Source organism: Vulpes vulpes, chromosome X (assembly GCF_048418805.1).
Source record: "Vulpes vulpes isolate BD-2025 chromosome X, VulVul3, whole genome shotgun sequence".
Taxonomy (NCBI): Eukaryota; Metazoa; Chordata; class Mammalia; order Carnivora; family Canidae; genus Vulpes; species Vulpes vulpes.
The window spans coordinates 7714226-7737801 of record NC_132796.1 but is presented as its reverse complement, the minus strand read 5'-3'; the positions used below and the strand labels follow the sequence as shown (position 1 = coordinate 7737801).

Genomic DNA, 23576 nt, shown 5'->3' with positions numbered 1-23576 from the left:
TGACAGTAGATGCTAAATAAATGTGTGCAGGGTATTAAAATATCCTAATCTCTTTGTATCAGGGGTCAGCAAACTACAGCCAGTGGGCCAAACCCAGCTTGCTGGCTGTTTTTGTACCACCTGCAAGCTAAGAATGGCTTTTATATTTTTAAATGGTTGAAAAAAAAATCACAAGAAGAACAATATGTGGTTCTAGGTGTCTCTCTTAGAGACTTAGAGAGTGTAACTCTCTGCTCGTTCAAGTTTGAATCAGCATCACACCTAGCCAGCATCTTTGCTGATCTCTACATCTTCGACTTGCTCCCTCCCTCCATTTCTTTCAAGACTTGTTTCCAGTCATCTTTGCCGTATGTAGATCTGATCATGCTCCTCTCGCACTCAAGGTTCCTTAATGCCTAGCCATCATCTACGAGTAAAGTCCAGTCTACTTTGCAATGCCTGCAGGAAAAGCCCTCCAGAATCTGGCCCTGACTCCTGCATGGCTTCGCCTCCCTCTATTTCCTTCCTTCCAGCCTTGTAATTTCCCCAGACGAGCTCTTTCTCTCAAGTTCGTTTGCCTTGGCACCCGCCGTTTTTTCCAATGTTGAAGTTCTACTGGGCAAACTCTCACTCTCTTATTGAATTTTTGAGTCTTCATTGAAACACTGCCTTGTCTAGAAAGCTTTCCTTAGTCCCCCAGACAGATGTCCAAGACTTTTCTCCTAGGCCCCATTGCATCTGTACTGACTTCCAGTATCACAATATCTATATTCTATGGATCATATGTGCTCTTCCTTATTAAAGTTTAACTCCAAAAGGACAAGGACCATGCTGTCACTTTGATAATCCCAAGCCTGGCTAGGACCGTTCTTAGCATGTAATAGGTGCTCATTAAATTGTTAAAAGAATTAACCAGAGTGACATAGCAAATAAAAATAAAGTGTGTCTTTTGGGATGGGCTTATTTCAGTCATAAGCTATGGTTCAGAGGTTGGCCAAGTACAGCCCACTGGACAAATCCAGCCTTTCCCTGTTATTATAAATGAAGTTTTATTGGAACACAGCCACACTCATTCATTTATGAATTGTCTATGGCTTCTTTCTCCACAAAGGCAGGTTTGACTAGTTTTGACAGAGACCATATGGCCTGTAAAGCCTGAAATATTTACTATCTGGTCTTTTACAGAAAAAGATAGTCAAACCCTGCTATTGATAATTGAGCCGATTAGAGGTCACATTCCTACATGCTTTTAATGAATAGGCATGTAATTCCATTTTGACACTTCAAATAGCAGTGGGCTTTCTTAGATACCCAGACTTCATTTTTAAAAGTCACCAACTCATCTGCAACTTTCATTTGGGAGGAAAAAATGCAATTCACTGACACTGTACCTTGTGGTAGCCTCAGCCTAAAACATGTGAAATGAGAAGTACACCCAAGGTGGGCGGGTTGTGAGTCCCCAACTCCCATCTAAACTTACTCTGATGATACCAAAAACAGGAAAAAGGAAGAAAAAGTGCAAAATATACTGGGCCTGGAAGAACTTTTTTCAGTTCACCATTGTGATGGCAGTCTGCCCACTTTGCCTAGACGTGCTCACTCCCTCCCCTGCCCAGACCATCCCCACATCGTGCCCCCAAACCCCTCCTGGGCTCCTGTTAGTTTTCACCATTATCCACTGGATGAAAACCCATACATGTGAAGACAAACAAAAAAGCCCACACTTCCTTTAGCTCCTCCCCAGACATGGCCTCCCCTGTGAGGCCTTTGCTGGCCCCTCCCTCTGGAACACAAATCGTGTCCTCTCCTCATGCTGCCAGTCCCTTCCCTGCTTTTTGTTTTGTCCCTAGCAGTTACCATATTTAACGTACTATACCCTTTACTTACCCTGTTCATTGTCTGCCCTACTAGAGGGCACTATCTCCATCTGTTAAATGGATTAATAAATCAATGAAACCCCACATAGAAAAGAAAAAAATATCAAAGAATTAACATAGTGCCTTTTATTCTCGGGATGAACATTCTAGGCAGGAATTGGCTGCCACTAGGGAATGCAGGTGCTTTAATAGCTGCTGGGGCCAGTCTTTCTTGTGTCTCTTCTGTAAGGTGAGTGATGAGGACGGCGAAGTCTTATGGGATGCCTTCAGTGTTCCGCACATCCACACAACTTCGAGGGCATGGCCCATGGGAGCCAGCACTGCTCCTTCCTCCTGGAGCCTTTTTTTTTTTTTTACTGTTGAGACACTAGTAGGTCTTTGAAGCTCTTGTGCCATGGCTGGTACCTGTGGGTCACAGGAAGTCCTCCATAAGGGGACATTGGGCTTCAGAGGATCATGAGGTCTTATTTCTCAGGGCGTCACATTCTTACTGTCTGTGGGGAGGGCAGAGCTTGTCACTCTGTGGATATATGTGTGCATAGGGATATGCTCAGGATTGGGGCGGGGGAGTCTTGGCTTTGATTCTTCAGTGTGCAGTATTTTAACATCAGACATCTCCGTAATTACACAGAGTTCTTATTGATCATGTCTCTCTATCGATTGTGATCAGAGTAGCTCAGAGTGCTCTAGATAGAAATTCAGTGGTTACAATTTAGCATAGAGCTTGAGGGCACATGTTTTTAGCTTGAGTTCTGGTTGGTTCCAAATCTTGTTAGGTTTTATGATTTGGGGAAGATTACTTAACTTCAGCAAGCCTCAGTTTCATCTGCATTATATTATATTTACATAGATTAGATATTACTATATTATTACTATAATGTATCATACATGTATATTATAATCAGGTATTATAAGTATATATCTAATAATGTTATATATATGTTTATATATTATAAGCATACTAGATTGCATTATTATATAATGTCCTGTATTATTAAATACTATACAGTTTACCCTTGAGCATTGTGGGAGTTGGAATACCAACACCCCCATGCAGTCAAAAATCTGCATTTAATTTTTTACTCCCCCAAAACTTAACTCCTAATAGGCTACTTGACTGGAAATGTTACCGGTAACATAAAGTCTATTAACACATATTTTGTATGTTACATGTACCATAGACTATATTCTTACAAAAGGGCAAGCTAGAGAAAAGAAGATGCGATGAAGAAAATCATAAGGAAGAGCAAATACCTTTATGGTACTGTGCAGTGCTGATCCAAAAATATCCACATATAAGTGAGCGGACTTATGCGGTTCAAACCCGCGTTGTCCAAGGGTAAACTGTATAAGATAGAGTCAAAGATGGTAACCACCTCAGAAGGTTGTCAGTGACTTGGCACAGTTGCTGGCAGGTGGTAGACTGTCGTCCCCCTTGTTACCGAGATCCATAATCAAAAGTTCCCCTGCGTTGCCATAGAAGAGAGGCGGGGAACCCTCAGAGTGTCTTTCCTTCTTTTTTTTTTAAAGATTTTATTTGTTTATTCATGAGAAACAGAGAGAGAGAGAGAGAGAGAGAGAGAGGCAGAGACACAGGCAGAGGGAGAAGCAGGCCCCATGCAGCGAGCCCGACGCAGGACTCGATCCCGGGACCCCAGGATCAGGCCGCTGAGCCCCCCGGGCTGCCCCGGAGTGTCTTTCCCATGGCTGTCTCCGGCCTGCGTGTGAATCATTATATGGGATCGCATGATCCAGCAGATGCTAGAGATTTGGAGGTTTGCAAGTGACTGAGGAAATTCGTGGTTAACCGAGAGGAGATTTGATTTGAGGGGTTGGTAGATGAGTTTGGAGCCCCAAGGGGAAGCTTGCTTGACCCTGTGACTGAGAGGAGGGATGAGCTTCGTGAGACACGGCCAGGCTGTGTAACTCCTGTGTCTCCTTGGTCCGCAGGGTGACTTCACCTGGAACAGCATGTCAGGCCGCAGCGTGCGCCTGAGATCCGTCCCCATCCAGAGTCTCTCGGAGCTGGAGCGAGCCCGGCTGCAGGAAGTGGCTTTTTATCAACTGCAGCAGGACTGTGACCTGAGCTGTCCCATCACCATCCCCAAAGGTAAGGCGGCATGGGCTGTTCCATCAGGGCACCGGGAGCCCAACGTCCGCACCACCAAAGCCGCCAGCTGCGGGCTCATCCCACACCTGACAGTCACATGGGAAGGGAGCACCAGCTCCTTGGCTGTTGGCCAGCATTAATGTCCACTTTGAAAGACATGCTCAAGGGGCACAGCCGACATATCAGCCAATATGCTTATCTAAAGGGAAGGTCGGCTTGAGGCATTAGAAGGAAAAGCCGTGTGTATCTCACCAGTCTGCCTAACTGCAGCACAGTCAGTTGAAAAGAACTTTCGGAAATGCCAGCTTCAAGGGCTCCAACTAAAACTGTGTCTATTTCAACACAATTTCAAAATAATTCGTTGAAAAGAATGTTTTCACAATCTATTAAACATGTCACTTGACCTTATGCTAACCCAGAGTCAGGAATTACACTCATGTTAACCAGCTTTTATCGTCTTTCACCTGGAGTGTCTATGCTGAGGTTCACCACCGAGAACCATTCAGGCCTCATGCCCTGAGGTTTTTACAAATCCAGGTCCTGGTTCTGGTAAAGATGAGACGCATGTATTTGAAATCCTGTCATCTGTAAAATTCTGTTTCTGAATGTTTACTATCTTCTATAAGGGCACTTTATACTTTGTGAAAGTGTAGAGCACAAAGGTGATTTTTTGTTGTTGTTGTTGTTCTTTCGGTTTCTGAACAAACCAGAACTGTTGTTGGCAGACCCAATATGCCGTGAAGGGAATGATGACTCTAAAAAGTCCGAATTGGATGTACATCAGATACCAGGGAACAAACATTCTTCATAGCTTTGTTTTTCAATCCAGTTAATTTGATGTTTCTTTTTGTTCCTGCTTTTTAAAGAGTCCACTAAATAAACAACCTTTACCAAATAGACAGGTTTATAAAAATTGTCTGCTAGAAGCTCTGTCTCCATTACTTGTTTCTAAGACCGTGTGGTTCCTAGCATATTCAGGGAAACATTGCTTTAGCGAGATGTTCAGAGATGTTTGGGCTACAGGAGTTATTTTGATGTTTTCTATCAAAATAGGAACTAATGATTTACAAATGATTTCTTACTTAGGGAGGAGAGAAGGGATTGTGTGGCTGAGTGGAGAGAAACAGACATCACCCAAGGTTTCTGAAGCTCTTGTTTGGGGCAGAGGATTGTAGACATCAAATATTTACCGAGATCCTTCAAATACTGGGCCAGTGCTGAGTGCTATGATGGCAGCTTTGGTCTGAGGGTGGTGAGCCCTCAAGTGGAGGTTCTTGCAGGCTCAGACTCACTGTGTGAATAATTTATTCCAGAAAAGCAATGCAGTGGTCACAGCCTAGAGCCTAAAGAAATGAACACAAGCCTAATGAGACAGTGGGTATAACGAAAATGACAACATACTCAAGTTCACACTTCTGTTCTCTGTCACTCTAGAATGATTGTAGGGGTTTGTTTATGGGTATCTGTTTGGATACCCCTCTTGGTCTGGGAGATTGGTGCTTCCAGGGCTCAGATGAATGATAGCCTGACATACTCATCGGCAGCTGGGATTCCCCATAGAAAGGGAAGAATTGAGGAGTGGGTGGTTGGGAAGTTACTTCAGGTGATTTCCTAGAGTGGGCTGCAGGGGTGGGGCCAGGGAGCCTGCAGAGTTTGACCTCTCGAGCTATAGTGATAGGTGGATGTTGATGATACGGGCACAGATGCAGACAGATTAGAAGACGGCAGGCGAGCATGTGGACTTTTACTCCAGACTGCCTCTCTACTGTCAGCAAACTAGGAAGCCATCTCATCTGCTAGGAGTGAGGATGGGAAGGAGGTCTCGGGGATTTGAGGAAAGCAGAGAGAAGTGGAAGAGAAAGAAGCAGGTGGACCAGCCGTGTTGCGGGATTGCAGGGCAGCCCAAAAGGTCCATTTGAGGCCAGTAGCTAGGCATTTAAATTGCAAAATAAACATCCTGGCAGCTAAACATGGCTAAAGCAAAACATACCACTTTGCACTTTAATTTTCTCGGCCCCAGTTAATCTAATTTCCTCTCACCAGAGTTAGGATTTTCTAGTTGAGTTCAGTGACAGGAGACAGGGATGTGGCTGTTGAGAGTGCATCTGTGGTAGGCCAGATAATGCACCCCCAAAGATGCCCACGTCCCAGTCCCCGGGGCCTACAAATGTTACCTCACGTCCCCCCCAAATCTTTGCAGATGTGATCAGTTAAGGTCCTGGAGATAGCGAGATTATCCCAGATTACCTGGGAGAGCCCAGGCTAATCACATGGTTACTTAAAAACAGAGAAACTTTCCCAGCTACGGATGAGTCCCAGAGAGTGGGGACTATGGAGAATGGCCAGACAGGCATTGGTGCTGGCTTTGAAGGCAGGGGAAGGGCCACGAGCCAAGGGACGCAGGGGGCCTCTGAAAGCTGGAAAAGGCAGAGAAACAGATTCTCCCCAGAACCCTGGAAAGAATACAACCCCGCTGACGCCTTGATTTTAGCCTGGTGAGACCCACTTCAGACTTCTGACCTCCAGAAATGTCAGATGATAAATTTGAGTTAAGCCACTAAGTTTATGGTTGTTTGTTAAAGAAGTTATAGCAAATGAATTAGTACAGTATCTGCGGGAATAATTATAATCCCAGACTGTGGGATCTCAGTTGGATAAGAAGAGAAGTTAGGAATAAATACAGAAGTCTATATTTTTCTTGAATGAGGAGAATCAAAACTAAAAAGACGTCAATTATGTCATTGATGAGCTATAAATTGAAAGTGATGTCAAAAAACACACCATAACAATTTGTTTTTGTATTATCACTAAATTGTTCTAAACGTCATTTAGACAAATAACTATGTGAGAGGAGGCGGGGGAGATCTGAGAAAGGTCAGGTGGAAAGTATCCCTACCCATTTATTAAAATGTCATACGACTAAAGCAATTGTAAGAGGATTGTACTGCTTCACAACAGGCGGATCGATAGAAGACAACAGAGTTCAGAAATGAGCAAAAATAAATATGAGAACTTGTGACATGATAAATATTGCTCCCTTTTTTTGGTCAGGGGGAGAATGATGGATAATCATTAACAATTAGTGAGAATGAGACAACCATTGAGGAGAAAAGGTTGGACTCTGACCTTAGTCCTTACATCAAAATAAATTGATGTGGAAGAAATATCTGAGGATTTTTTAAATGAAACTATAAACGCGCCAAAATAAGCCATAGCTGGATATTCCTCTATTTTTACACTGGGGAAGGCATTACCCAGAAAACATAAAGAAAGAGAACGACACATTTCAGTACGTTCAAGAACAAAAAATAGAATCATCTGTGTGACAAACAAATTAAGAAATAGAAATTTACAGCACATTTGACCAACTAAAGGCTGGCTTCTGTACTCTATAAAGCTTTATTACAAATTAATCTGGAAAATAAAAATAATTAAAATATAGGCGAATTACGGGCAGCACACAGAAAAAGGGATAAATACAGATGGTTGACAAATATTTGAAAAGATGCTCACTCTCGTATGTCTTAAAGAAAATGCAAGCTAACCACCACGGAGGTGTTTTCCCACTTGGTTGGAATGGCTCCAAAAGTTGGGTAATAGACTTGATGGAAAAGCAGACACTCTCACACTCTTGGTAGTTTTGTCATTGCGGTAACGTACGAGGCAGTTGGGCAACATCTAACTTTTCAGTGGCTCATCCATCTGACTTCTAAGACTGTATCTCACACATACACACTTGTGTTAGCTGAGGTCGGCTAAGCCCTCGGGGCCTTAACTCAATGAAAGTTTCTCACTCAGGCATGTATCCCTTGCAGATTGGCCGTGGGGGCTGGGACAGGGGACTCTGCTCCATGCAATTATCCAGGGACCTAGGCTACTCACACCCTTTGGGCTCCTTCCTCCTCGAGATCCATTCAGCCAGGAGACACACAAACTAAACACTGATAATATTGACATAAACCTTATAAAATGACTGATGAGCTTAAAATTTGTTAACCCTTCTCAACCTAAGATATTTTACAAAGGTACTTTTGAAGATGCTACACGGGACCTAGAAAAATCTTTGGTGTAGAGATCAGGAGGCAGGAGGGATCCTGTCCGTGAGTTTTCACGACAGCCATGGAATGTTTCCTCCCGGTCAAAGGCTGCTCGTGGCATAGGCTTTGGAATCAGACTTGCTAGTCTGTTAACGGCCCGATCCTGAACAGCAGACCCAGGGAACAAGTGTGGGGAGCATGGTCCAGAAATCAAATAACACCTTATGGCCTGCATGAACTTGTCATTTATTCAAAACACATCAACCAAGTACTACTTATCTATCAGATAGTGTGTTCAGCTCAATGAACATGATCTTGGTAGCATTTTAATACAAATGGTCTAAGGCAGCGGTTAGCAGCTGGCCTGCTGGTCACACCCAGCTCACCATCTGTTTTTGTAAATAAAATCTGAATTGGAACACAGCCATGCAGCTTCATGTACAGATCGTCAGCGGTGCGTTCATGCAACCATGGCACACTTGGGCAGCGACAGCCCGTGTGTCTCACGGGCTCAAGTGTTTACTGTCTGGCCCTTTACAGGAAAAATCGGCTGTCCAAGGTAACATGAAAGGAAATGACTGATTTCTGCCACAGTCAGGAAAGCATGTTACTGCAGGCACTGGAGCTTCACCTCATTCTATATTGAAGTATTTAAAGGCAAATGATGGGGCACTGGGGTGGCTCAGTGGTTGAGTGTCTGCCTTCGGCTCAGGCCGTGATCCCGGGGTCCTGGGATCGAGTCCCGCATTGCGGTCCCTACATGGAGCCTGCTTCTCCCTCTGCCTCTGTCTCTGCCTCTCTCTGTGTCCCTCATGAACAAATAAAAAACCTCAAAAAAACCTTAAAGCCGAATGGTTGTCCCACAAGACGGAAATGCATATTCATATTTTCTTTAGTGCTCTTTCTCCCCCTCTTCATTCAGTAAATTTCTGATATTACATTTGATGCTTTACTGCTCTCTCTCTCTCTCTCTCTCACTCTCTCTCTTTCTCAGCACCAATCTAGGTGAGCAGCCTGGAGGAGGTAGATACGTGGGGCTTTAGCTTCTCAAGAGGTAGAAGCCTTTGATGAAGGCTACAGTATCATGTCAAAAGTCATCTACATCCACCAGGATTTCCTAGTCAGTCAATAGACAAAACATAGATACATCAATTATATTAAAAGATAGAACAGTGGATGGCATTTATCCACATTGCCACTGGTGACACTTAGAGATACGAGTCGTCTTGTCTACCTATCCCAGCAAAAGTCGGGCATGACGGAGAGCTTTCTCTGCAGCCTCCTCTGTAACTTTCTTCTTGGATGCTCTCCTCTGTACCTCGGGGCTGTGGCCATGTCAAGTTCTCCAACGTGTGCTTCCGTATGGTTCTGTTCTGCTGCTGAGCAAGCAGCCGGGCATGATCGCAGGTGGTTCTTTAAGCCATAGGTTTTGTGCCTCCGTGTTCACGAATGGTTTCCTTTATGTTCTCAGACCATAGTTTTCTATCCAGGGTCTTGTCCCTGCTGGTCACATTTACACATACTTGTATATCTTTGTGGGAGCTGCAACTATTATTGCACAAGGCTTTGGCATCTTGAACAAAACTTTGGTCACTGCAGTTTCTGAAAGATTCTGGCACCTTTCAAAGATTTCAAGACTATACTATTCTCTCCGTTGGGATCATGGCCCAAAAGTAAACTTGATAATTACAAAGAATGTCTCATCTCTGAAATATGAATAGGAGCTCCCAGTTTTGCTTTTTTTTCTTTGTTTCTCCGTGAGTGAAAGAAAGGCAAGTAAGTAGTAACTGAAATTAAATATCAAGTGCTTTTAAGGCAATCAGGCTTTCTAGATAATTTGAAATGGAGTCCTCAAGATGATTTACAAACTGATTTGGTGGGTAATTATAAAATTGTTACAAATGCAAAGCTCTGGAAAAGTAGTTTAAAGGGTCTTCACTTAAGGTAGGAGTGGACAAACTTCACCCCAAGGGCCAAATCCAGTCCACTGGCTATTTTTACAAATAAACTTTTATTAAAACACAGCCATAAAAAAAAAAACACACACACACACACAGCCATGTTCATTTGTTGCTACACTGTCTAAGGTTGCTTTAGTGCTACCCTAGCAGAATGGAGTAGTTTTGGCAGAGACCCTATGGCCCACAGAGCTGAAAATATTTACAATCTAGACCTTTCCAGAAAAGGCTCATTGGCCTCTGATTTAAGAGATTAATATTAATTTGATATAGTAATTTATGGTTATTATCTATGTAGTTGAACAAACATACCATTCTATTCATTTCAATGTCTTCATTATCTTTATTTTACAGGAAGAGTGTTTTTTAATGATCAGAACTTTGTAACTCTCAGATGTTTTGAGTGATTATATTTAAGTGTTTATATCTATTTTTAAAATTTATTTATTTATTTATTTATTTATTTATTTGAGAGAGAAAGAGAGAACGCATGAGGTGGGTAAGGGGCAGAGGGAGAGGGAGAAGCAGGCTCTCTGCTGAGCAGGAAGCCCCACAAGGGGCTCGATCCCAGGCCCCTGAGATCATGGCCTGAGCTGAAGGCAGATGCTTAACCGACTGAGCCACCCAGGCACGTGTAAGTGTTTATATTTATATTATAAACACTTAAATATAATATAATTAATTGTATACTATGATTCATTGTAATCTGACCTCTCTCCTCTTACCCTCCGTATCGTAGATCCCACCTAACATACACAGATTCAAACTTGCCAGGGATGTCTTTCTTAGGGAAGCCTGGCATTACATGACAAGGTAGTGCAAATATAAGTAGAAAAACATATCCCACAACAGAGTTTTGGATTGTCCACTGTTAAGATGCTTTGGCCTCAAATTATGGAAACCAAACCCCGAGTGGCTTAAATAATAAAGAGATTGATTATATTACTTTACAGGGAGCCCAGAGATAGGCTGGTTTCAGGACTCAGGAATTTCTTCCCAGCCATAATCAGGGGGTCACTCTGTTCTTTGGCCGGCTTCCCTCATTGTCACAAAGTGACTGCAGCAGCCCCCAACGTCACAGCCTCTACGGCAGCAGGAAGAAGCAGAGAAGCAGGGACTCTTTAGCAGGTAACTTCTTCGTAATAGAGGATATTTTCCCTGCTGCTTCCCAGTAGGCTTCCCTCACTTCTCCACCCCCAGAACAGCAACATCTGCCAGTGTCCAAGCCCATAGTGGCAAGCAGAAAGAAATCACTGGAGTTGGCTTGACCTCAGTTTCCTTTCCTGAGCCTGGGGTGAGTACTCATCCCGGGATGCATGACCACCTGGAGGGTGAGCACCTACCAAAGCCGGGAAAGGAAAAATTGGAGGGGGGATGATGAAGTAGGATAAAGATGGATTTAGATTAGAAACTATTGGCGTGCGTAATGGCAGTGTCATCCGTCATTGCAAAGAAGCCATAGGGAGGAAGCCATCCTTCTAGCACATTTATTTGCTTTAGTGTCTAGCACAGGCCTTTGCATAGATCTGTGCCTCAGGAAATCTCTGAGAAATTGAAGGAACTGGATTTAGAATTCAGTCATAGCATATTTATTTATATAGTGTTCCTATCTCGTAAAGAATTGTTTCATATGTTTCAAAGAATAATCAAAAACAAGGATGAAAAAGGAAAGAATGAAGACCCTAATAGTGTTCATCTAATTACATCACTTGTCCAGTTACTGAATCTGTGAGAGCTGTTTTCATGGGATCCACTGGCAGAAATTTGGAAGCGTTCCCAGGCTTTAAAGGTTATGATTTAAAGATATTTGAGTCCCTTCTTACTTGTTCACCGTAAAACAGTATCTGTCAAAAGAAAGTAAGTAGCACTGGCCCCTTACACAGATCCAAAATCAGACCATGTGTAGATACCCTTGTCTGACTCTACCTTTTCAATCTGAACCACAAGTTTTGGCTTTAAAACAAGTAATGATGAAACTTCTGTAATTTGGAGTTTAATTTCCTTAGCAATCCAGGGTATTTCTTTGGGATAAGTGATTTCTGTCTTTTTGTTCTCCTACCTGCTTTCTTTCCCTTATGCTCCAGGAAAGAAATATAGCTTCAGGAAAAGACTTGCCAAAAGCCATTTTTTCTTGCTCTGATATTTGGAAACTTCTGTCTCTGCAAATATAATGTCTACCTAGACTAAGTTAAAAACATTGTTTTTGATTTAAGGAATATGCGATAAGAAATGCAAGTTCAGATGCCTGGAAAGACAGGCTAGCTCCTAGCTTAGGGAAGAATAACAACAGGGCTGCCCCTTTGGAACATGAGCTTATAGCCTTTTTTCTCTTTACTCACAGCATTTGAATATGGAAAAAATGACAGCAAGTAAAAGATCCTTCTAGGGCATAATTTGATCATGACTGGTTATTACAGCAAGCAGTGATTATAAAGAGCGCCTGGTTAAGGAAAAACCATCGTTGAGCTTTTCAAACCCATGACATCCAAGACATGTGATTTGCTTCGCTACCTCACGTTTTGATAGAATAACAAGACATGATCAACAAGTCAAATAATTCAATGATTTTCTGTAATAGAAAAACACTTGCTTTGAGGCTCAAGAATCTAAAGGGGTTTTTTTTCCTCCTAAGGAAAAATTTCAGAACTAACGACTTTGCCAAAATAGTTTACACAAAATGGGAAAGGTTTTTTAGTATTTAATTGAACTGGAAGCATGGTGACCTCCAAGAGCCGACTCTCTTTACAGCAGTGAGAGAGACTCACAGAATGTTCTTACTTTCTGACCGCAGCTTTGATAATTTCACCACCACTTCAACATGTAAACTGTGAGGATTAGTACATTTCACAAGTACTTTGGGGAGCCTCAGCTCTGGGGGGAGGCATCTGAATTGCTTAAGAATGCCATAAATACTTTCTTCCCAGAGAAACATAGGCACTTTGGAAACAGATTTTGAAAAATCTAACCCACAAGGTGCTAGCAGGATAAAGAAACAATGCTTAATTCATTGGGGTTTACACCAAGAAAAATGACTCAGTTGCCCTGTTTCTACTTGCTTCCTATTGCAATCAAGGTTAGTGGAAGAACTACTAAGGATAGGGTGATACGTAAATGGAAACACTGGCCTATAAATTTGATTAAAGGACCAACAGTCTTTAGCATGGAAAATCTCTTAAAAATAACACCTAAAAGTGTGTGTGTGTGTATATATATACTTATATATACATATTGTATACTTATATATACATGTATATACTTATATGTACATATATACTTATATATAATATATAATTATATATATACTTATATATATACATTCTATACTTATATATACATATATACTTATATATAATATATACATATATACACATTGTATACTTATATATAATATATACTTATATATACATATATACTTATATATAATAAGTATAATAATACATATATACATATATATATATGAATATATGTATATATGTAGTGAGACCCACAGTTGACCAAACTGTGGGACAAGTTTGGGCTTGAATACGTTGTTTTCCGCTTTTTCCATGTAGGTTGTTTTCTTCCAGCATTCTTATTAGTGTCTTAAGCCCTAGTTTCCACTAAGGAAAGTGTCGTGAATTAGCTATTTTGTCATCTTTCTTCGCCAATGGAATGCTTGTGTGACAGAGGGTGGGATTACCGGGAGGAAAACATTAAGAGGCCCCGCCCGGGAAGGGCTCCTGGACTGACGGTGAAGGGCGGCCGCCAAGCCACCGGGGCCCCGTGAGAGCCCAGGCCAAGCCTCCGGAGCGGAGCGGAGCCGGCCGGCGCCTCGTGGCCCCTGGCTTCCCGCCCCCCACCTGCTGGAGGCCTCCGCCCAAGGTCCCTGCAGCTCGCTCTCACGGGGTTTGCAGGTGTCTGTGTGCGGCCCTGAACCCCGGCGCCCGGGTTGGGCGCCCGGGCTGTGTCTCAGCTGCCCGTGGGCTCGGTCGGTGGCCGATGGAGGCACGGCCGGGGCGCACGCACCCGTGTCCGGGGCACGAGCCCGCCTGCTGGAAGTGCCGTTTAAACACGGAGCTGCCATGGGGAAATCATCCCCCAGCCCGGGGGGTCGTCTCTGCGGCGCCGGGGCCCCGGGCGGAGATCGCCCGCTCGCCGCACCCACCCGGACGCCTCCCCTCCTAAGCCGCGGCGCCCGGCCGCGCCCAGCTCTCGCCCATCGGGGCCCATCGGGCGCCCCGGGTCCCACCAAGAAGGCCGGGTGGCCGCTCGCCTGCTAACCGCGTGCAGGGCTGACCCCCCTGCCGGCTCTCGGGACGGACTTTGAACAGGCAGCTCCGAGTGGCAGGGCCGATTTGCGGTCCCCCCCCCCCCCCCCCGCTGACCGTGGTGCCACCGCACAGCCACCCCTACCTGCGGTGGGACCTGCCAGGGGTCCACTTGCCTGGCTCTCATCAGCCCTGCTGTGTTTTCAGTGTCAACCTAGAGGCCAGATGCACCTCTGCCGCGGAGGGGACTCCCTGGAAAGCACCAGGCGCAGGGGATGGACACAGAGAGTGGCCTCCAGGGCCAGGGGCCACTAATATTTTTTTTTCATTGATTGATTGATTGATTGGCGTTCAATTTGCCAACGTATAGCACATCACCCAGTGCTCATCCCATCAAGTGCCCCCCTCAGTGCCCGTCACCCAGTCACCCCATCCTCCCACCCACCTCCCCTTCCACCACCCCTTGTTCGATTCCCAGAGTTAGGGGTCTCTCCTGTTCCATCTCCCTCACGGATATTTCCCACCCATTTTTCTCTCCTTTCCCCTTTATTCCCTTTCACTATTTTTGATATTCCGCAAATGAATGAGGCCATATAATGCTTGTCCTCCTCTGATTGACTTATTTCCCTAATGATGTTACCACTGCTTTGACAAGCCTCCTGTCCCGAACTGGAGAGCAAGTGAATGGTTTAGTCCTTTTCTTGTCTCCGTCTGGGAAGGTCTGGGGCTTGAGAACCCTCGACAGGGGGAGTGGATGAGACGAAGGAACGAATTTGAGTTTCAGGGAGGCTAAGCTACAGTCTTAGTGAACACTTTTGTAAGACGTCCACAGATTGGGCAGCTCGCCTTATCTGCATTGCCACGTAGAATCTAAGGACTGTATTTTGGCTTATCGGGACAGGCAGGGGAACCTGAAGAGCAAACAGATGGACATACGGATCACTGTCCTTGCAGGCAAGCGACAAGCACCAGGTCTGGGTAACTTATGCAGAAGAAGGACTTAGGGAACCCAGGAAGGAGGAGGTATCATAAGACAGTCTAACCAGCCACCTATGAGAACATCAGCAGGGCCATACAAACAACTCCGCTCGAGCCTCTCACCTGTCCACGCCCGTTCCAGAAAACACGCTCCACCAGAATGGCAGAGACCTAATGGATGCTTTATATTGGCCTCAACACATGTTTTCTTTCAACTCGGGGAGATGTGACCAGGAAGATGATTCGAGTAGTTTCAGCCAAGTCCAACACTCTGACTTGTGAGTCACCTTCTTGCCATCAGGATGAGCTCCCAGAGTCCTTCCGGGAGTCCTCCACCCTCTCACGGGCTGGGCCAACAAAGCTTCAGCCTTTGCTTGAATATGTCCAGTACCTGGGAGGAAAAGCAGCAACTTTATTTTAGAATAATTTTGGATTTATAGAAAAGTCACAAAGACAATTGCAGAGTTCCCTTATGCCTGCGCCTCGGCCACTCTCCCGACACTAGCATCTTCTGTGACCTTGGTACACTTACCACCATGCAGGGACCGACGTCGGTACGTTGCCATCAGCCAAACTACAGGCTTTGTTCAGATCTCACCAGCCTCCCTGCTAATATCCTTCTGTTGACCCAAGATTCCCTCTAGGATACCACATGCCTTTGGCTGGGCATCTTTTTTTTTTTCCTTGGCTTTTCTCTTCTTCTTTAAAAATAATAGACATTTCTTATCTCACTCAGTTTCTGGGAATAGCACAGCCTGGTTGTTCTGGTTCAGATTCTGCTTTGGGAGGTTTGCCATCAAGCTCAGCTGGGGCTGCCGTCATGTGAAGGCATGACTGGGGCAGCAGAATCAGTATCGCGGCCCACTCATGTGGCTGCTGGCTGGAGACTCCAGTTCCTCACCACACAGCCCTTGCATAGGGTTGCTCATGACATGGTTCCCCCAGAGTGAGGGATGCAAGACAGAAAGAGCAGCTGAGATGGAAGTCACAGTGAGTGGTGCTTTTTTGTTTTGTTTTGTTTTGTTTTGTTGGTTTTGGGGTTTTTTTTCTTTTTTCTTTCTTTCTTTCTTTCTTTCTTTTCTTTTTTTTTTTTTTTGAGGCAGCTCATTCCATTACTGAACATCTCCATTTGCTGAGAAAATGGTCTTCCTATGATTTCCTCCTGAATCCTTGCTCTGGCCAGTGGAGGGCCAGCCAGGAAGTCTCTTCATCCACCATGTTTAGTCCTTTAAAAACAAACAAACAACAAATCCTAATGTCCCCTGAGTCTTCCCTGCATGCTAAAGACATATTCATACAACCATTCATACGACTGTTCACCATCAAGTGCTGTTCCACACCTGATAAAACAAGGACAAAATGCTTCACACAAAGAAATAGGAGGCTGTTTATCCAAAGAACCTGCTTTATTCCCCCACCTATGGTCAGGAATCTGGCAGAAAGACAGCCATAGGCAGACCCACATTTCTTTATAAATTGGAAGAAACCGTTATTTGACCTGATATGTAAAAGTTCAACAATTTATAAACATTTTTATATTGTTCTGCCTGAAACTGAGATTGAGTATAGATGGAGCCTTGCGATGAGTGGGAAAGTGGGAATAATGTTCTGGAGTTTGGGTGTCCCGTGGTTTGAGCCCATAGCTACTCTCTGGGTAGAGTTATGCCCAGACCAGTGCTTCTCGACCAGAGTGATTTTGTCCCTGCGGGACATCTAGTGATGTCCAGAGGCATTATTGGTTGTCACAACAGGGAATGGGTGAGTGCTCTGGCATCTAGTAAACTGAGCCCAGGGATGCTGCTAGAGATCTTGCTGTGTACAGGACAGTTCCTCACAGCAAAGTTATCCAGCCCCCAGTGTCTCTAGAGCCAAGGCTATAGGTTAGATGCAGCCTCTAAAGGGCCACTTGCCATTCCGCCACCAAGTGTCTCTTTTATAGCATTTTGCCCACATTTTTAACTGAGCCCTCCTCACTGCCTGTGAATTCCTTTGGTTTGCATTCTCTGAGAGTCTACGTTTCTGGTCTAAGTCAATAGTGAGGCAGCTGTGGTTGGGAAAAGTAAGGACGATGGTGCCAAAAAGCATTCCTTCAAACTTTTCTCAGCAGGGATTTTCTGAAGATTTGAGACAAGCTAGAACCTTCCTTTGAGGCTAGGATGGAATTGCAAACTCCAAGGCTTTTGCCAGGTGTACAGTGGCCCAGGGTTAGGTGTCCATGCTGGCCTGAGGTGGATGTCAGGAATGTCTAGTTAAGTGAAAAAGATAATGTTAGTATGTGTTGTAAATACCTAAGAATTTTTTAAATTGTGGGTCACTCTTCACAAAGATCAGATTTTTTTTTCCTACAACGAGGCTTCGAGGTATTTGGAATTTTGGAGTTTGAAGTACAGATTGTCCTTGTGGGACTATGTAAACTCTCATGCTGGTGGGAATACAAATTAGCAAACAACTTGGAAAATGTTTGATGTTACCTAGTAAAGCCTAAGATTGTACACATGCTGACGTGGCAACACAGTCCGTACAGATCTACGCTAGAACAGTGGTTCTTAGATTTCACGGTGAACCAGAATCTGCTGAGGGTGTTGTTAAAGCACACAGTGCTGGACCCCACCCCAGAGTTCCTGAGTCAATAGTTTTGGGGTAGGACTATAAAATTTGCACCTCTAATGAGTTCCCAGGCAGTACTGATGTCAGTGGCCCTAGAGCCACTGTCAGAGAAAGGTTCCTGGACATGTACATAGAAAGACACAGACGCAAAATTTTTCAAAAGAATTTTTTTCAAAGATATTGATTCTGATAGACTCAAGCTAGAAACAACTCAAATTTCCGATGAACCATGGTATATTCATACCGGAAAACATTGTTCAGCAATAAAAACTGGACCTACAGCTACCTGCCTTGACAGGATGAATTTCAGAAGTGCTGATGAATGATACAAGTGAGGCAGGAGAGAATAACTACAGTGTGATTCTGTCTCTGTGAACCCAAAAGTGGGAAAAACAAACTGTATTCTTTATAAATGCACACGCAGATAATAAAACTACAAGGAAAAGCAGATGATTGATTATTGCAAAAACCAGACCAGTGATTACTTGGGGGGCGAGGGAGGGAGGCACACAGGAGGCTTGGGTACGAGCAGTGGTCTACCTCTGAACTTGGCTGTTGGTGATGTGGGAGTTGGCCTCCTATTATTTAAACTGCACATTTGTATTTCTGCACATCTTTTTTTTATTATTCATGAGAGACACAGAGAGAGAGAGAGGCAGGGACACAGGCAGAGGGAGAAGCAGGCTCCCTTCAGGGAGCCCGATGTGGGACTCGATCCCAGGACCCTGGGATCACGACCTGAGCCAAAGGCAGATGCTCAACCGCCGAGCCACCCAGGTGCCCCCTATACACATCTTTATAGATGCTACCTCTTACAATTAAAAAGAAGTAAAAAAAAAAAATCTTTCTATCTTAAAAGAAAATGTCCCCTATCCCATCTGTGGTCTGGTTCTTTGACAATTTGCTTGCATTTTAGGATCTGCCCCGTGATTATGAAAACTAAGTTTCTTAAGCTTTACTATACAGTTTATATTCTTCTAGGTCAATGATTAAAATGAAGGAATAGATAAAAATAAATAAAAATAAAGTGAAGGAATGATCAAAATTTTAAAAACTATACCCTTGTTCCAGTCAAATACATTTGGTGGTATGAACCAGTGGCAAACAAAGCGTGACAGAGAAGGCCTGTCCTATTTGGAGAATGGATTTGAATCTTGTGTTGTTGGTATGTTTGTTGTCGTACATTTATAATACACTATGGTGGGCCATAAGATTAATCATCTTTTAGACACTGGAGATGAGAACATACACAGAATGACAGACATTGCTGGCTCTTCACCACATTACAAGTGATTTACTTAATGTTCCCTCATAAGAATCTCACGACCACAAGGGTGAAGACTCTTAGGAACTAGGTCCATTTTGTGGGAAGAGAATCATCTTCCGAAATGTTTCTTTGCTCTTTGAGAGGAGGGATTGAGTGTGTCTGCTGATCATATTGTGATGTCTTCTGCCTCCAAAAATCCAGAGAGGAGATGGGAACATCTGCAGCCCCGTGAGGATCCCAGGAATGCTCATTTCTGGTTAAGAATGTGCAGGCTGTCTTTTCCTGATATCAGAGTCTGGCTTTTAAATTTTATTGGGCTGAGTCCCTTTCTGGACTACACTTTTTAGTATATCCTGTAAAAAAACAATTCTTAATCCTCCTTTTAAACATAAGGTTCCTTGTGGCATGGGCTGTATTTCCCCAACTGGATCACAGTGCGGATTCCCGATTTGTGCCTTCCACATGTTCAGTCGATGGTTGCGTAATCCCAAAATGCATTCTTGCCATGATGACTGGCAGTGTTTTCTGATGACATCCCAGGGAGTTAGCCAGATGTGCTCAGTATGTTTGTTGCAAGTACAAGACGCTGAAGGGATATATGCTTTACTTATTATAGTGAAAACTTAGGAATGACCCAAATGTCCATCAGTGGAGGAATGGTTAATGAAATTATGGTACGGCTACACTATGGAATATTATGCAACCCCCCGAGGGAAAGTAAATCAGAACTTATGCACGTATGTCAGAGTCCCCATGTCACTCTGTGTGCATCGTCTCATTAGATCTTACCACAACCCCATGAAATTCCCACTTTATAGATGAGGACACTGAGACTTGTCCCAAGTCGCACAGTTAGTAAATGGTGCAGCAATAATTAGATCTGACTTCTCTAGACCCCCAAATTCATTTCCTTCTCCAGTTACACGCTACCAGCTTATAAATGTCAAAACCATATGTACCGTTGACTCTCGTCTCATGGAGATTTGATTCAAGATGACATTGGTTTGCATAAACATGAAAAATAGGAAGAGACTCATGTAATAGCAACAGCAATTTGGTGTCAACACTAAATTAATTCTGAAGGAGGTAAGTTTCCTGTACTTTCCATGATTGAAACAAAATTTGAGAGCATACATCAAGATTCTTGTTAGATGTACTATCCAAGGAAGGGGTTACCGTGTATTTTCAGAGCCATTTTTCTGAGGCTCTTTTTTTTTCTTTTTTGTATATTCTTTTTATTGGAGTTCGATTTTTTTTTTTTTTGCTCGCTTCAGAGCCATTTTTCTGTCTGAAATGCCAAATGATAAGTGAAGTAAGTGAGACGTCATGCTTTTGCTCAAATGTGGTTATTGATAGTGTAAGATATCATCTGTCTGCTTGTGTTTACAACTTCTCATTCTTTTAATATTTACAGATGGACAGAAGAGAAAGAAGTCTTTGCGAAAGAAACTGGATTCACTAGGAAAGGAGAAAAACAAAGATAGAGGTAAAGGACAGAATGAACTAGAGCGGATGCATCTTCCATGGAGCATAATGGTTGAATTTGGTGGGGTTTTTGAATTGCATAGATTTATGTGGTTCAACTCTATTATGCAAACTGGATTTCTATGATGGAATGTCATTAAAGCCTGTTTTGGTCTACTCTTTTGTGTTTGAGTGGCCCTGTACTGAATTGATGAATTCAACTGGTTTGAGCAAAGTGTGACTTCGGCCAAGTTTATGGTTCCAATTATGATGCTAGCCAATCAGCAACGCATAAGAAGAACCTGGGTTGAGTAGCCATGGACAGCATCTCTAACACTAACCAGCTGTCTGGCAAGTCCCAATCGTTAGGCAGGGCTAGTTGAATGAGAAAAAGTTTGGATTCACCTACCATGACTACTGGAAAGAAATAGTCTCATCCTCATGGGCTACTGGAAATGGGCCATTCTCAGCATTTTTATGTTAGACCATAGCATGCTTATTTTTTGCCCTATATGTTTTGAGATTTGTTGACTCTCTTCCTACTGTTTGGTGTCCCCTTCTATGTCTATTTAGGGAACTGACACATTAGCCACTCTTTCAGAAGTATTTGTGGTCATTTTTAACCAGTATTCATTGAGCCTGCATAATGGGCACCTGGGCCCCATTAGCACAGTACAACTTTCCATGGCTTGTTTGTATGGTCCCATATGAAATGCCTGCTGAATGGTGTAGTTGTATGAATGTATTTCCATTTTATGTCACATAATGGATGAGTGTTGAGTGAGGAGAGCCATATGTCTCACCTTGGAGTTCTTTTCTATGATTGAATTTCTGCTTGAAAGATAATAGAAGGCAGTAAAACTGAAGGTAGAAAAAGAAATGCACTGTGGTCAGTACTGGACAAGACCTAGTCCACACCATTGATCCCAGACTCTACACCCATGTCTTGAACTGTGCCTAAAGTGTCATGGCATTTGGCTCTTTGGACTGAAAGGAGATAAAGAATTCTAAAGAATGGAGAGCCAATGTTTTACTTCCCTTAGAGCGTGATTTCTCAACCTGAGTCTGTTGACATTTTAGACTGGATAATTCTTTTTAAAAAAAAAAAAGATTTAGATATTTGAGGAGGGGGGAGCATGAGTAGGGGAAGGTGCAGAGGAAGAGGGAGAGAGAATCCCCAAGCAGATTCCCCACCGAGCACAGAGCCCCACGCGGGGCTCCATCCCAGGACCCTAGATCATGACCTGAGCCGAAATCAAGAGTTGGCCACTTAACTGACTGAGCCACCCAGGCGCCCCTAGACTGGATAATTCTTCATTATGGAGGCTGTCTTGTTCATCGTGCGAGATGCTCAGTGGCATTTCTGGCCTCTACCACTGGATGCCAGTAGCACTGCCCCCAACCGGAATATCTCCAGACATCTCAAATGTTTACCTCAAACTGGAGAAAAGGAATTGAAGATGTGAATGATCCCTGCCTCTGGCTATACAGTAGAATAATTTGTGGAACCTTTAAAATTCCCAGTGTCCAGACCCCCAAGCTAGAAAGTGTGATTCCATTAGTCTGTAGGGGTCCTGGACATGAGTCATTGTATAAAGTTCTGATGTGCAGCTTCTAAGATGAGAACTCTGGTCCACGTTAGCCAGTGTGGACTCCCCAGGGCACATCCTCTCACAGCAGAATCCGCTGCTGGAGGAGTGAAGGCAAAGGGCGTGAACTCTTGCCCAGCTACCTATCACAGTCTGATAAATTGGATTCTGTTTAATCGCTCCATATGTTCTTGCCCTTGTTTTTAAATGAGTATTAGTAACCAGGGTAGCTTTTTTAAACTAGAGTTTTACTCCTTCTGTTCCTGCCACCGATCACCTTTACCTCGCTAGATTAATCCTTAGTGTTTATGGAGAGTATTAAAGGGGCCACTCAGACTGGCGTTAGTAATGCGCACCTTTAAAGCTGGTTTACTCTAGGATGATGATACTACTGAGAGTAGGACTGAATACTCATAATGTAGACTTTCGGTGATTCTTCAGAAGTGTACTCTTAGATCACTGAAATCTCACTAATGAAGAATTTCTTTAGATAATGACCACTATTGTCTAGTTAACAAACTATATCATGAACACGTAATACATTAATCCCTCAATAAACATGACCCCAAATCTCTAAATGATAAAAGTATCACTTTGTTTTCTGCCTATAATTGATTAAAGTGTAGCATTAATGAATTGTAAAAAAAAAAAAGAAGAAGAAGAAGAAGAAGAAGTTCAAGCTAGACTAAACAGAATGAGCTTTATTGCAGGAGATGATCGAGTTCCCTCGGCAGAGAGAGATGCATGTGTGCTTGCTGTGTTACAGAACAACAGGAAGCAAGGATGTGAATGAGCAGGAAAGGAAGGGCCGGGGGAGAAACTGGCCAATGCGTACTGGGCCATCATATTTGCAGACTATATCATATTTATATATTACATAAGCTCAGCTGTACAGGTTGCTGGCTGGGAAAAGGAAGGTAGGTTCTGGTGGTCCATCCAACTAAAGGGAAAAATATCAGACTTCGTGGCAAAAGAGGATTTTTTCCCCCTCTTTTAAAGTAGCTCTGATATTGAAAAAGGAGATGTCCCGGGCCTAAGGACATCTTAGCCTTAATTACCTGGTGTCTTTTCTGAACATAAAGTCCTGCCTGTGTCCACACATCCATCACACGGATGTCCTGGGAGCCAGGGCGTGAGGGGGCAACGTGCAGGCTTTGCGCAGTTGTAATGGTTCACATTATTTTCTTCCACTTGAATATTAACACTGGGGTTCCTAGCAGCTGCACATGTGGAAAATGATAATCATTTGAGTTCAAAAGTAAAAGAAGGAAAACAGGAAACTCTAAGCGACCTCTTGGGTTAGGTCATCTAAAAATAAATAGGAGCAGCTTTTGAGAATCAAATTGCTTTCCCAATAAAGAGTGATTCATTAAGTGTTTGATATGCTGCTAGATTAATTGATTCAATCAGAATGAATCATGTCCTGTATTTTATTTAATTGCTTTGACATAAAACACAACAGA

General features: G+C 43.4%; 1 protein-coding gene across 3 annotated transcripts in view; it reads left to right on the top strand.

The window, feature by feature from the left end:
• The window catches only part of ARHGAP6 (Rho GTPase activating protein 6), a 480227-nt gene that overhangs the window by 398917 nt on the left and 57734 nt on the right, over window positions 1-23576 (top strand). For all 3 annotated transcript variants that reach the window (XM_072744663.1, XM_026015284.2, XM_026015285.2), the window contains exons 2-3: window positions 3807-3966; window positions 20475-20546. In XM_072744663.1, coding sequence (XP_072600764.1) covers window positions 3807-3966; window positions 20475-20546 — 232 coding nt within the window. The remainder of the gene's footprint in view (window positions 1-3806; window positions 3967-20474; window positions 20547-23576) is intronic.